This window comes from Aotus nancymaae, unplaced genomic scaffold (assembly GCF_030222135.1).
Source record: "Aotus nancymaae isolate 86718 unplaced genomic scaffold, 86718_ANA_hifiasm-v0.15.2.pri h1tg000016l, whole genome shotgun sequence".
NCBI classification, from domain to species: domain Eukaryota; kingdom Metazoa; phylum Chordata; class Mammalia; order Primates; family Aotidae; genus Aotus; species Aotus nancymaae.
The window spans coordinates 58,082,348-58,098,446 of NW_026988428.1; the positions used below are offsets into that span (position 1 = coordinate 58,082,348).

The 16,099-nt window shown below is 36.9% G+C and overlaps 1 protein-coding gene across 2 annotated transcripts in view; it reads right to left on the minus strand.

The window, feature by feature from the left end:
* The window catches only part of ITPR2 (inositol 1,4,5-trisphosphate receptor type 2), a 508,028-nt gene that overhangs the window by 364,337 nt on the left and 127,592 nt on the right, over window positions 1-16,099 (minus strand). For both annotated transcript variants that reach the window (XM_012457176.2, XM_064377368.1), the window contains exon 10: window positions 5,104-5,148. In XM_012457176.2, the coding sequence (XP_012312599.2) occupies window positions 5,104-5,148 (45 nt within the window). The remainder of the gene's footprint in view (window positions 1-5,103; window positions 5,149-16,099) is intronic.

The window sequence follows — 16,099 nt, forward strand, 5'->3', positions numbered from 1 at the left end:
TGTAAAGACCCAATAAGAGTAGTCAGGGACCTCTCTATTTTAACATTCTCACACTACAACAATTAGACTCTTCCAAACACAGAAAAAAACTCACCAATTAGGGTTAATTAAAAGAGGTCATTCTGAATTACTCATACTATTTAAGACCTGTAGTTTTACTTTAATTACATAGGATAAGTAATTCCACCCTTAAATAGTTCACTTAGATTCTTGGAAATAGCTTTAATGAAAAGAAAATCTCCACTTGTAAATAGCATATAATTGTTTATGAGTGAATAAGAGCTTCAAACATGTTTAGAAGATTTTTTTAAGAACAGTGCTGTAGCCTAAAGCATTCTGCTTTCTTCTCTTGAACTTTGTTAATTTGCTTAATAAACTCTCTTGGTAGGCAGTTTGACAGTAAACTTCAAGCCCGCTCCTTGGAATTTGCCCCTCAAGCCAGCCTCTCACAACATCTGAATAGTGTGTGATAAGTATACAATTTTTAATGTATGACTCAAGCCTCAATATAGAAAAAAGTCAATATAGCTTTATAACATGAAGACAATTCAGTTTTAAATTGTGTGCTTGTGGATTTTGTTTACAAACTCACATTGATTTTTTTTTTAAGTAAGAAAAAAGACACAGAAACACTAGTTCCCCACACAGAATTACAGAAGCTCAATGCCCTCTCTCTTGCATCATGAAAACACATTAAGGTACAACAGAACTTAAAAAGGTATTAAATGTAACCTCAGCTAGATCTCCAAAACACACTCAGTTTAGGGTAACGCAGGGCCTTGGAATGTCAGCCTGGTCTACTGAGCTCTTAAATGAGCCTTTTTCATTTACTCAGAAAGCAAGCCACACAGCCTCTCAGGTTATACAAGGAGAAAAATCCCCTATGAAAAGCCAGATGAGTCAACTCAGCTAATGTCTTGCATTGCTTTCCATGCAGTCCTGGGGCCTACAGGCATCCACACAGCAGTCAGCCCCTAGAACACCTTCTCCGTTGACTCATTTGTGAGTCATCAAATTTTTAGCACAGACATCACGTTGCAATTCTGTTGTTGGGAGCCAGAGACATTCTGTAAGAAACATCTTTCTGTAAGAAACGCATTTGCGGAGTTGATTGAGACCTGTGAGTGGCCACAGCAGCATAATGATATGCTGGCACATGTGTTTTGGTACACATCCTCCGGGGCGCTCACTACTGACTTTATGTAACTGCAGGCAACACTGCCATTTAAAACTGCAACACTTCTTCTCTTGCCGAGGTTCCTTAACAAACTGCTACTCTCAATCTAATTCCTAATAGAACCTTTTTTTCTGTGTTTTCCTTATCACCTTGTCACTGACGAATATATAGTAAAACAAGGGGATTCATGGGTCAGAAGCTGGTACTCAGGAAAATTTGGGGGTCTATCAGAATCTGGCATACCCCCCACCTCCAAATGCTATGGAACAGGATGTTCAGTTATATTTCCACAAAGTTCCCTGGTTCTTGGAACATTTCTATTGATGTATATAAATGCACATAGACCGGTAGTTCTCAACAGGGAATGATATTTGCCCCCCAGGGGGCATTTGGCAATTTCTGGGCACACTGTCAATTGCCACAATCAGGGGCCTGCCTGCTACTGGCACCTGGTGAGTAGAGGCCATAGATGCTGCTATACATCCTCCAGGTAAAGGCCATCCCACCACAACAAAGAATTATCTGGCCCGATATAGCCAGAAACCCCAACATGTAAGACACATTCCAAGAAAAATCAGATCACATTCCACATAAATATGGTAATGTTAAGATGGGTAGCGTTAATTCCAAAAAATGCCCCTTCAAAGAGCCATTTGAAATGATGCAGCCTTTCAAGGAGAAGAAACTAATGACTGTCAGGTTCCCAGCTGGGCTTGACACGATTCCAATGTTTACAGGATCCCTGTGGATGCTGTACGTTTGCAAGATTGGAAATAATAGACTCCTTTGTAGAATAAATACAGCAATTTGTATCTTAATGGGAGCTCTGACACACACTGCCTCATTTCAGCGGCACCATGCATTAACCTTTGAAACTTCAAATATGGAAGGCAACATTTTGATAAAGCTTTCTAAATTACAGAAAAAAAATATTAACTGGACATTAAATAGACAACATCAGGAAAATGAGGAAAGAAAAAAATCAGCATGGTCATAATAAAGTCAGCATTACTGGAACCCAGATCTGAGGTGAAACAGCATTCTGTTTTGGGAAACTGATTTCATATTTCACAGGCTGGAGATAAACTCTAACAGCTCCTTTGTTTTCCTCTTTAGACAGAAAAATAATTATTGCTCTGTGACAAATGGTCTATTAGCTTTATGGCTCCATATTCTCAATTTTCTTTGCTCTCAAGCTAGGTATTCTAGAGAGGAAAAAAAAAAATTAAAGCAACTGTCTCCAGTTGGATGTCTCTCTGAGATGACAGATGAGACCCAGTCATAAACATCTACAACAAAACCAGACCCATCTGTGTTGTGTGCAACTAAAGTACTGCCAGTAACAATGACTTAAAGGAAAAGCACTCTTTCTCACCTTTAAAGGTGAGTGAGGAAGTTATGTTTTGGAATAAAAAGAAGAAAAACTATCAAGTCTAACTAAAAACTTGATTAACACAAAGAGTGAACTTCACCATGGATGTATGATCATTTACATATTTTGTGCTGTTCCATAAAACCTCCATACTCTATGTAGTCATCCCTCGGTATCTGCAGGGGATTGGTTCCAGGACCCCTGCAAATACAAAAATCTGCTCAAGTTTTTTATGTAAAACTGAATAGCATTTGCATGTAACCTATACATATCTTCTATCCTCCTATATACTTTAAATATTCTGTAGATTAGTCATAATATCTAATACAGTATAAGTGCCAGGTAAATACTTGTTATCCTGTATTGTTTTTTAATTTGTGTTATTATATGTTGGTGTTTTTAGCATTTTTGATCTGTGGATGATTGAATACCCAGATGCAAAATCCCTGGATATGGAGGAAGACTGTTTTCTCCCACTCTGCTCAGGCCAAAACCATCAGTAATATCACTGAATATTATGTAGCAGAAGGGACATGTGCACAGAGATTTAATTCAGTTGCACAATTTGAAACTTTAATATGATGCTCTTTTAATAGAAACAACTTAAAAATTCAAGAGTTTCCATCTGTCTGATCTTATTTTATCCTCATGGCATGCAGGTGAAGTACATAAGACAAACATCTTCATCCCATTACACAGGTGAGGAAACTGAGTCTCAAGAAAGCTATCTCACTTGTCCAAGGCCACAAAAGTTAGTAGTGGTGCCAGAACAAGACTCTTGGCCCTACACCATGCTGAAGAAGTCACACAGAATATTAACCTTGTAAAAGAGAAAAGCAGCAGCCCCTGACATCCAATAGGCAGCCTGGTCCTCTTAGCAAGGCCATGCTGTTTTCTGTTGAACATGAACAATTTCATAGAGCATCAACATCAGACAAGGCCACTCTGTGACTGTGATGGGTCAAGACAAAACAAGACCATTCCCTAATTATGCCAAAACACAGACAAAATATGAATATTGTCTGAGCCACAAAAATGACCAAATATACCTCTCCCCCAACTAATATGAGTGACTGTTGCTTCCTTAGAAGTCTGTCCTCCCTATAGATAAAATTTATTAAGATATCAATCATAGAATTCCTCTTCCTGACAGCACTCTCATCCACAGCAAAGCCTCACTTCCTTAAATCCTCCCCAAATTACCTTACCCAAACACAAATCTTCTAATAAGTTCTTTCTAACACTTTCTGAGGTGCTCCACAGCTCCCCATGGTACGTGTGCTTTCTCACTGCATAAGTAATAAACTCAACTTGTTCAACTACCCACGTGTTCCTGGTGATCTTTGGGTGGAGGCCATTGACAAGCTTATAGTAAGAACCAAAGAAGCCATGATCCACACTCTGCTTTTTAAACCTGGTTACTGATAGCATTTTCCTAAATCATAGGAAAGTAAGAACCCAACAATCCTGGGGCAGCCCTGTGAAAACCAACCCACCCAGTACGCTAAAATTGAATTATAAATAGGAGAGCCAATTGATCAAATAAACCCGCCTCTGTATTTAGAGACTTTTTGATATGTTAAAGGTTTCATTAGGCCAGTTACCTGATACTTCACAGCTTTATTTCTATTGTAAGCCTGGCAGTCAGACAGGGAGTCAAACAGGATTGAATGAGATACAGAAATTCTGATTGGATTCACTTCCCCCATGTCAATATCCTCATTAAACCATTGTACCGATGCAAAGATACTGGTCATGTTAATTAAACATTCCAATTCTTTTTATCAATGGGTAGAATTTTGAATGATGCAGTAATAATACCTACCAATTTCAAAAGGAATTGTTAAACTCCTAAGAAAATTGAATTACAGACTGTATCTATATTACATCAAAATAGCTAAAGTACTTCTGAAAACTTTTTCAAAATCTAGCCCATCATCCAGAGATTTTGTGTGCATCACATCAAATTGTCCTGAATTTCTGAATTTCTGATTGAATAAAGAAGCCATGTTGTCACCATGAAGCTTTCTTCTTTACAGATGATTAAATAAGCAGTGTAAATAATAATATTGTCATGAAAACTGGTTTTAAAATAAGATTGAGATGTTTTGCAAGTAGGACACGTTTGAATATCAGAAAAATCAGTTAGCTAGATGCTTCAATTTCTCCAAAAATAAAGTCCAAATTATTTTGAGTCCAAAGGGAATGTCCTATTCTCCTATTTTAACATCACACCATAATTCTATTTCTCTTTCTTAATTTCCGTGCATTTCTGGAAACTAAACCTAGACCTACCATATCTCCCAGATGCTAGCTCCCTTTAGCACTCTACTAAAAATGGCCTCCAACTTGCAGAAATCTTCCCAAGCACCCATTATTGAACACCTTCTCATAATCTAAGCCATATCACCTTTCACCTGTGACCCACAGACTGTACTCACTCAGAAAATCTCTCTGAGTCCCTGGTCTTCAACTTTGCTATTAAAATTCCAGTCGTCTATATAAAATATAAACAATGTTTGAGATTTTTTGGAGAAAAGTCAATTCTACTCACCACATTTTTTCCTTCATTTTGGGCATCTCGATAATCAGGATTAAGCTAGAAAAACAAAGCAAAATTAGTTTTTCATTGCTATGAAAAGCACACTAACAAGACCAGTGATCTTCAATTCAGTTAATTATTCTATCCTCAACTAATTTTAATATAAGAAAAAGCAGAGAAAGCAACTATTAGTAAATATGACAATTTAAAATATTACCATCAAACCCTAATTGCAGGAGACAAAAGTTAACACGCCAAGTTAATTGCCTTAGTTTATATCAGAAATGTTGACATCTTTGAAGAAGAAAGAATTGACAATCTCATCTCCTCTGGAAAAACATTCAATAGAGTTCACCATTTTACCCACCACAAAAACTGCCAATTACTAATAGCTCAGACACCAATTTCAAAAAAAAAAAAAAAGAAAATCGATGATTTGAGATCATGCTTTAAATGTTATGCACACAAGGAAAAGAAAAGAGAGCAAAAAGGAGCTATGTATCAGATTTGTGAGCAAATACATGAGGACTATTGAAACTAACAAACACTTGTCTTTGGGCTTGGATAGTGGCATTTGGGGGCCAATCTAATGACAAAGATGAGTTCTGGATATGTTTAGTATGGACCCTTGCACCATCCAGTTGGTTGAAATCCATAACTCTGGACTCTCACTTGTCCTCACAGTCTCAAAGCGAATCTTAGTTGTTCTGAAATAGTTGATCACTCGTAAAGCAATAGATTTATGAGGTATTTTTCTGGAAACATAAAGTTGTCCAATTGAATTTAATCATTTTAATGTGAATCAACTGGTGTATGTAATGCAAATCCCAGTAGTTAAAGTTACCATTTAAAATGTAAGGTCAGAAGTTTTCTCATAATGTTTTACCTAGCAGCTCTGAGAAGTGCCCCTCCTAATTTATCACTAAACACCAATGAGGGTCCTGAAAAAAAAACAAAAGGAAAGCAGAATGAAAGAAAAAAACTCCCAGTCTCATTAAGAACAAAGGCTGAAAAAACAACCAAAATTCCAAATCTTCAATGAATTGATGTTAATTAGAAAGTAGAATGGACCAGGTGCAATAGCTCACGCCTGTAATCCTAGCACTTTGGGAGGCCGAGGCAGGTGGATTGCCTGAGCTCAGGAGTTTATGAACAGCCTGGAAACAAGATCAAACCCTGTCTCTACTTAAAAAATTACAAAAAATTAGCCAGGCATGGTGGCGTGCACCTATAGTCCCAGATACTCAGGAGGCTGAGGCAAGAGAATTTGCTTGAACCCAGGAGGCAGAGGTTTCAGCGAGTCAAGATCACATCACTGCACTCCAGCCTGGGCGACAGAGCGAGACTCCATCTCAAAACAAAAAAAGTAGATAGTTCTGGGGGAGAGGCAGGTAATGGCACAGTTTTTATCATGTGGCAAACTTCAATATATCTTTTAGTGGTCATGTAAACAAAGGTAAGAAGATACTGACTCAGTTTGAACACTGATGTAGAAACCCAGAGAATTTACCAAACAAAAACCGATACAAAAGGGTTTCTCTATCACTGACAAGCTGCTGTGAAATTATGCAGAAAACTGCTTCCCTAGTCTGCTACGTGTCTCTGTCTTTATATGACCAAAGAGATGCTCAGAAAACAAGTGGGCAGCAAGTGGAGGGAAAAGATGATGGCCAAGGCCTTTCTGAGAAGCATGGTGTGAAGAAAGAAGGAAAAGGAATGCTGGAATGATACTTCATGATGATACAGAAATAGCAAAGGGGGAGGACACAGAAGCAACTCCGTCGAGCCCATGTGCATAGAGTCCACAGAGTCGATGTCTGCTCAATCTGGGAACTGCAAATGCACCCATCAGCCAGTCCTGCAGCTGAAGATTTAGAAAGTGGACTGAATTGTCACACTAGAGAATTTAAAAATGGAACAAATGGATAATCCACTCAACTCTCTGGTTCTGCACAGAGCTCACTCATCTGAGGATAACAAGGAAAGAAGAAAGGAAGGAAAAAACCAAATAGGACTGATGAAATACTAGGTTAGAACAAGGGAAATTCCTTCTCAGAGTCTTTCTCAATATGGAAATTCCTTCTCAGAGTCTTTCTCAATATATAGGATAATACTATGGCATTATCCTATAGTATATTGCAAAATGAATTTTCAGGAAATGATTTGGCATTCTCAGGAAGGTACAAGTAAACATGACCTCTATGTAAAGGCAGCGAAATAACATAAACAGCTAAAATGATAATATATAAAATAATATATTGCCAGGTGCAGTGGTTCATGCCTGTAATCCCGGCACTTTGGGAGGCCAAGATAGGTGGATCACCTAAGGTTGTGAGTTTGAGACCATCCTGGCCAACATGGTAAAATGCCATCTCTACTAAAAATACAAAATTTAGCTGGGCATGGTGGCGTGCAGCTGTAATTCCAGCTACTTGGGAGGCTGAGGCATGAGTATCACATGAACCTGGGAGGCAGAGGTTGCAGTGAGCCGAGACTGAGCCCCTGCACTCCACCCTGGATGACAAAGTGAGACTCTGTCTCAAAATAATTATAATAATATATAAATAATATAAGAGAAGTTAAGGAAGATTTCAGTATAAATGAAAACATAAATACAAAATTAAAGTCCACATTAGCAGTCATAGAAAGCATAGTTAGAAAATCAGCAATGCAGAGGATGAGCAACTGAATGGCTATGCCTCCATACAGAAGGAAGGTATCCAGAAATGAAAATCAGAAAAAAGAAAATGGTCACAGACAACCAGAGAAGGGACAACCAACTAATGGGCAATCAGAGCGCTCAAAAGGAAGAGATAATAAGTGGAACACAAGCAATTATCAAAGATAATAGAAGACAAATCTTTCCTCAGCTGAAGAAAGAATTATATATGCAGAGGTTACCTTATCTCCAGAAATCAACCACAAAAGACTGACACATTCATTTGAAGATGATAAGGGGGAAAGGCAGAGAAAACCATGGTAGGGATAAAACAGAGCCAGAAATTAGGCTAAGATTTTAAAAGCATGTCGTGTAAGAGAAGAATGATAAACTAAGTGTGGTATATTCAAATGATGAAGTACTACTGGGCAATGAACATGACAAGCTTCTCGTGCAAGTGACAACAAGAACGAATCTCAAAAGCACTAAGTGCAGGAAAGGAAGCACAAAAAACAATGTACTGCATGATTCAATTTAAATGAAGTAAACGAATAAACAAAACTACACTATGGTGAAACAAATTAGAAAATAAGTAGGGGTGTGAGGAAGGGGAGTGGATGGAAAGCGGTACCCAGCCCAAGAGTCTCATGACAGCAGTCTTTAAATTTTCAGGACTGACACACAAGGAAGGTAAGAAGATACAGGTCACCTGTTAGTGCTGAGCCAACCATTGAGGGAATTGAGGCTGGCCTTTGTCTACAGAGACCCAGACTTTCCCTCAGACTTTTTAGGTTCCCTTAAATTATGAGTAACAGAATTAGTTCCAAAAGGGGATTTAGTCCTGCTTTTAGAATCCAAGAGTGAAAGGTAGAGGGCAAAGAGTGAGTTAACTGGCCTCCTTTCTACTGATTAAACAAACACATTTTCACTTGGTAGTGAAGAAAATTCTAGCATGGTGTCCAGAAGAAGTTTATTCATCTATTTTAGTCAAGTTCCACCACAGCTTTTTAAAAAACTTTTCTTTCTGCTTGAAAAATTCCAACTTTTCTTTTAAATTAAAAAAAAAAACACTAAAATTTTTGCTAAATTATATCCAGATGATATGTAACATATTCGACCAAGGATATACCTTATGACCCAAGTTTTCACTCAATACACATTAGAATGGTTATTACAGACACTTTAAAGCAAATTCATGCTGGAAACCATGAAATATCCCTCACTAAAACATGCACAAGAACAGGAATTAATGCACCTAAGTCAAACACAAAATAAATAATTTATGTCCTCTGAAACTTAGGTCATATATTCTACCCCAAAGACAATTTTACCTTCTAAAATCAATCTTTATGTATTTCTCCCACTAGGACTACCTATCCCTGACTGGCTGTCTGGGGAAGTGGATTCCAGTCTCTGATCTACAAAGAAATAATAGCGTCTTTAGGAAAGGTGGCCTAATGCCCATGGAACTCAGTGTCCTCATCTGCAAAACAAGAACAAGACTATGACTAAACCATGACTCTATGTCAATAAATTTTACATATTCATATCTTTGGCAGCAAAACTAAAGATGGTACCAATCAGTTAGATTTTGCCTCATCTTTGTCTCTCGGGCTGCAATGTGATTTTTAAAATAATTAACATAGAGAGATTACCTCAGTAAAATCAATAAAGTATAAATAATAACAATAATGATGAGGAAGAAAAGGAAGAGGAGAAGGGAAAGGAGGAGAAGCAGCCACCCAAATAAATTCAGGGCCATATAAATTTACCAACATTAACTATTAAAGGCCAAATTAATATATGCTTTAAATTATACTGCTTCTCTCTGTCTCTAGATATGATAATAGCAGTAATTATTAAAGTAAGAGACTAGAGATGAATAGAAAAAAATTATTTTTTAAAGAAGGAAGAAAAAGACATGGTCATATGGAGGTCTTTTAGGACTTAAATTCTTTATGTTAAAAAATAAATTATAAATCTGGCATTGAAGAGCTAATATGCTATTCAATCATTTATTCAATAAATATTAATAGAGCATCTATAATGGGCAAAGCATTCTGGCATATGGTATTTTAGCAAAGACAAAGAGAATATGATCCCTGGCCATAAGACATTATAATCTAGGAGAGAAAATAAGACATAACTACAGTCAGCTGAAATACAAAATAAAATGTGACAAGGGACATAAGACAGGAATGAATAATTTATAAATAATATAGGTCAGAGGAAGGAAGGATCTGTGGTGGGCAAATTTATTTACAAATTATTCATGGAGAAGGTAGCATTTGAGATAAGCCTTGAAGGATGGGTAGAATTTTAACTGGCAGAGCAGGAACAAGGGAGTGAAGAAGGCAGCAAGGTTGGAGGAGCCACAGCCACATAGATGAGAAAAATGAGACTTCTATAGAGAAGACCCATCAGTGTCACTTATGAAATACTTTTTGATATGCTTTTAAAGGTTAATTCATTTAACCTTATTATTATACTAAAAGACAGAATTCTTAACCCTGTTTAAAGACGAGGCACTTGGAGCACATCAAGTGAAGTGCTTTCTGCAAAGTCATACCACTGGGGAGTGGCAGGGTGAGCAGGCACAGGTCTGAGGGCTCCAAAGCCACATCTTTCCATTCCTGTAGCATGCTGCTTCCCTCCTGTCTCCATAAAGCAGAAGGGTGTGATGCAAGCTGGGAAGGGGGATCAGCCCAGACCCTCCTGGACTTTAAACCATAAGCTAGAGAATTTGTACCATATTCAGAAGATGCAAGGGGACAGAAGATGAAAGAGGGAAAGTAACCAAGAGCAGTGGTCCAAGGAAGAGGTGAGTGGACCCAAATGAAGATAATAATGCCAGAATAAAAAGAAGAAAGTGGATGTGAAAGATTCTGCAGAGACACAATCATTAGAATCTGAAAGTGTAAACTGAGAGAGAAAACTGTTTATCATGACTCTCACATCTTTATGAACTAAGAAAAATCACTATTTTGCAGGGAGATAATTAAATTTTAGATAAATTAATTGATTTTGTATGGCAATGGCATATCCAAGATCAAATGCATGGTCCACTGCAGCCACGGCAGTGAGTAACAAAGAGAGAATATAGAGACTCATTACTAATCTTTGAAGAGAGTCTTCAATTAAATGGACAAAGAGGAATACAAAGAAGTCAGATGTGGTGCAAAGTGGCAGAGAGAGAGAAATATCATAAATACGTAGGCAGTGAAAGTCATGATTGTATCACAATCAATTGAAAGACAACTGCACCCTTTCATCTAACACAATAGCAAGAAGCAGACCAGAAATTTTAAGTCCATAATACCTGTTTACTTTCTTTAAAAAAAAAAAAGTACTTTTTTATGATGAAATGTGTTTTGATCGATGTTTATTATATATAATAACACTGAAATCATAAACTTATCATGTGTGTATTTTTAAATAATTATATTTATATATTATTCTTTCCAATGACTGGCATTTCAGGCCAGTCTATTGTTCTGATTGATAAGCCTAGAAAAGAAAGGAGGGAATATGACCTTTACTGAGTGTTTATGTGTGCCAGGTACATTTTCTATATTTTGATATATGAAATTTTATACATATATATAGGGTCTGGTCTGTATGTTCATCTACTGTATATTTACGTATACATATACATGTATACAAATCAGGCCCTTTTCACATACTATGGCTGATACATTTGATAGAGAACTAAACATGGAGACATTCAAAACTACAGCCCCAATAGTAATACAATTCTATGCTAATGTACAATTTCTTGAGTACTGAGTTTTTAGCTAATTAATTAAATCCAAAACCTATTGAATAGTCAGGAAATAAGTGTTTACTGCCATCTGGTGGAAATTTTGCCTCTCTACAAACAAATAAGCTAGTTGTCTTTAAAAGCATTTGATTCCAATCTTGAACAAATAACATTATTGTGCATTACTTGATCTATATTGCTTTGGAAAGGTCGTAAAAAGTTTTTGCTTTAGTAATATCCAAAGAAATAAAATGTAGAAAGCAGCATATCAGAAATTGTGAAAGTTGATTTATAATTCTTCCCACAACTGTGGAAGAACCATTTACTGGACTTTATGAGGTCCCCATATTTTCCTATGCAAAATATTTCTCCCACAGACATAACTGTGAATTCACATGCACCACTACAATAATACAAGTAAACTATCTATGACAAAGTGTCGATGAGTATGTATGTGGACAGCTGTGTCAAAAATATGAGTGTTTATTTACCTTCTCCTCATGCCACCTAACTACATATATGCCCCACAGAAACTGACATTGCAAGGGAATATGCCTCTGTATTACCTCATGAAATCAAAAATCTTTACCTTGTTCATAATTAGATACTTTGTTCTATATTTTACCCATAGGTTTCTAGCACTGAGGTTTTTTGGTTTGGTTTTGGGTTTTTTGTTGTTGTTGTTTTGTTTTTTCTTTTTGTGTTTTGTTGTTGTTGTTTTTGTTGTTGTTGTTGAGACGGAGTCTCACTGTCACCCAGGCTGTAGTGCAGTGGTGCGATCTCGGCTCACTGCAACCTCCACCTCCTGGGTTCAAACAATTCTCCTGCCTCAGACTCCTGAGGAGCTGAGACTACAGGCATGTGCCGCCATGCCCGGTTAATTTTTGTATTTTTAGTAGAGAACAAGATTTCACCATATTGGCCAGGCTGGTCTCGAACTCCTGACCTCAACTAATGTGCCCACCTTGGCCTCCCAAAGTGCTGGGATTACGGGCTAGCATTGAATATTTCTTTAAAATTAATATGAATCCCTAAACTATCCTGTTGAAGATCTTTACATGGAATAAGGGACCATTTCTAACCCCTGGTTTGCTTATTTTGCAGAATAAAACTTAAACCATGTTAAATCTTGTATCATTATCCTAATTCCTAGGTGTTTTCTGCAATTCACCAAAAAAAAAAAAAAAAAAAAGATGCTATTCTTAAATAGTTTGCAACATATGTGTTTTGTCTATAAAATTCAACTACAGAATTTCCAGCATATCAAATGGTCTAATTTCCTTTGACTATACTGCCCTCTTCACTTCTACATAAATAATTAGGCTCTTTACATTTTTCTGAATAACTAAACCATCCAGATAAGTTCTGGTTAAAATAGAGTACCATATTTGGGCACTGTATCTATAAGTAAATTTTAGATCTTTTCATCTAATTTGCTGTTAGATATAATATTGCAGTCCTTTAAACTTACTGTGAGACTTAGCATGGTCACCTACAGATGTTAACAATTAAACATTACATAGAACCACTTATCTCAGATGTGCATGTATGGTGGAAGCAATGGCAAATGAGATCTCAATGTCCCAGAGACTGAGTTAGTCTAGATTGCAAACTCTTAGAGGACAAGGACCATGTATTAATCATCTCTGTTTTCTTCACAATGTCAAAGTAGTGCTTCTACCTAGTAGCCATTCAATAAATGTATAATTTCAGTATAATACAGATCAGGGTCTTCAACCCTTACCATTACTGGTATCTTGAACCAGATAATTCTTAGTTGTGAGGGGCTGTCCAGTGTACAGTAGGATGTTTAGCTACATCCCTAGCCTCTACGCATTAGATGCCAGCAGCTCCCATTCCCCAACTGTGACAATAAAAATGTCTCTAGACATTGCCATCATTACCCTCAGTTGAGAGCATTCATTCCTAATACTTTCATTATATTGGTTTTTTGCTTTTAACAAAATAAATCACCTCTGTGAGCCCATATTTCTTTTTCTGTAAAGTAAAATTATTGGACTTATAACAACAGTCATAGTCCCTATGATTCATTCATTCAATCATCTAACAGTTACTGAATGCAAAGTAAGTGTCAGGCACTTCTAGGCACAAGACATCCAGCAATGAGCAAAACAGATACAGGCCTTTCCTTGCAGGGATCAAAATAGTTATTGAATAGGTATACACAATACATACAACAGGTAACAAACAAATGCATACCTAACTGTGAACTGTGATAAGCCCAAGAAATGCTATAAGCATTTCCTCCCTAAGTGGGGAATTTCTGAAATATCTCAACAGGTTTATGGAGAATAACTGTGGCATTATCCAGAATCAAAGGCTTTTAAAATTCTCAATGAATTCTAACTGCACTATATTATTTAAAAGACCACAATTTAAGTTATTACACAACAGCTTGAGTTAAACTCAACTTATAGACAATAAAAAATGCTATTTCAAGTTATTCAAAAGAAATTTCATTTCTGCTTTAAAAATTTTATCTAAAGAACTTAGAGAAATAAAAGCAATATACGTTAAAATATTCTAATAATCCAAGGCATGGCTAGTCTTTTCAGCTGTTCTCCTAGATAAGCACTCAGCATACTTTGCCTAATTGAATGAGAGTAATGTCACCCAAAATGTCTATTTGTAAGTCATGGAAGTGACTGGCTGGCTGTGTTATACCTGACATAGGAACTGTACAACAGTTCATGACATATTATTGGAAGGATTTTCAATGGCTCCATGAGGCAGTGTTTCCTGTGTCAAAGCACAGTAGTAATTTTTTCCAGATAAACATATTAAATTACTAAACTTTGCCCCTAAACACCTTCCCTCCTTAAGTTACCTAAGACATGCTAGTTCTTAATAATAATAATAAAAATAATAAAACACTACTCTGCATTTTCGCTCTGCTTCCTCTCTAAGAAAGTAAACGGACTTAATATTTATCGCATACCTCTTATGTACAAGGTGCTGTACATTCTCTATCTTCTTTAATTCCAGAATGATCCCATATAATATACATTATTACCTTTTTTACACACATAGGAACTCAGGTCCAGAGGGGTTAAATACTTGCTTAAAGTCAGACAGATTGTAAACATGGGATTTTTTTCCCACTATGCTAGGCTCTGTCACACTGGCCAATATAAACACCATAAACTCAAAGGCAATTCAAGAATTACATAATCCAATTTACCAGGAATGCCTACAGCACATGAAAGTAATATTTTAAATTATAAATACGTCTGTTAAAGTTGGAAAGGCCATGGGAAAAGAGGTTAATACTCTGCAATATCTAGCTGCTCTGCTGGGCACTTCCCTTTAATGCAAAAACAGCAGCATCCTCAACCACCTCATTTTTTAAATATATTTTATAACAATCATTTAATAGGATTCTTAACTTCCCCTGGACTACTACTCTGCTTCCCCCTTTCACAGTCATGCTGTGAAAACTCAGTCTGCACCCACTTCTGCTTCCTGGCTTCCTGGTCATCCCTCCACTCTCGCATTCTGGTTTCCACTAAAAATCCTCCCCATAAAGTAACAAATGATTGCATTCTTGCCAGATGATGTAAACAAATTTGTTTCTGGCCTTTTCAGTAGCACTCCTCCTTTGAGAAACTCTCCCCTCCCTTGCTTGGCATTTGTGATTCAGCTCCTTCGATTTTCCAGGTGCTTCTGGCTTCTCAGGCTCCCAGTCTCTTCCCCATCCTTAAAAGATAATTTCTTCATACACCCTCCCACTCTCTACTCCCTAATGATCTTACCTGTGCTCTGGAAACACAAATCTACTTCTTTAACACTAGTCAATCCCCAAACTTCCAGAAATTTTGAAATCTTCCCTATTGGGCAACTTCACCTGGACATTTTACAAGCAGAATCAAATTTGAATGAATTATTTCCCTAATCAGTTTGGCACCTCTTCTAATTTTCCCTAATTTGGTGAATGACATCACTTGTTCTCCAAAGCCAGCATCCTACTCCTCAACCCCTAACACCTGACAGCTTAATACAGCATCAATTCTGTCTCCCAAGAATGCCTTCAACCCTTCCCTTCCTCACCATTACCAATGCCTCTCCCTTGGTTCAAGTTCTCAAAATTACTAAAGTAAAAACTGTTGATGACCTTTCCAAAGTAATATAGAAAATAATTTTCCTTGTTAACGATTGTATTAGAGCCCTTTTAAAGACAACTACCTTATTTGTTTGTAGATAGGCAAAACTTCCACCAGGTGGCAAAGAAAGAAAATGTAGAAAGCAGCAGATCATTCAGACTTATCTGGTCTCACTGCCTCTAGATTCAATTTCTTCTAGTCATTTCACAAAGGCTCCACAGCACGCTGCCCACTACAACTGTGTCTTTGGAAATGTGCGTTATTCCATATAGTGCGGCTACTGAGCAACTTGAAATGTGGCTATTAGAAATGAGAAACTGAATTTTTCATTTTATTTAATTTTGATAATATTAACTGCCAACATGTGGTTAGAAACTACTATATTAGACACAACTCTGGAGTGGTCTTGGTTAATCACAAATTTATTTATTACACTCCTTTTTAAAGATAAAGCCCATTCTCCTTAAT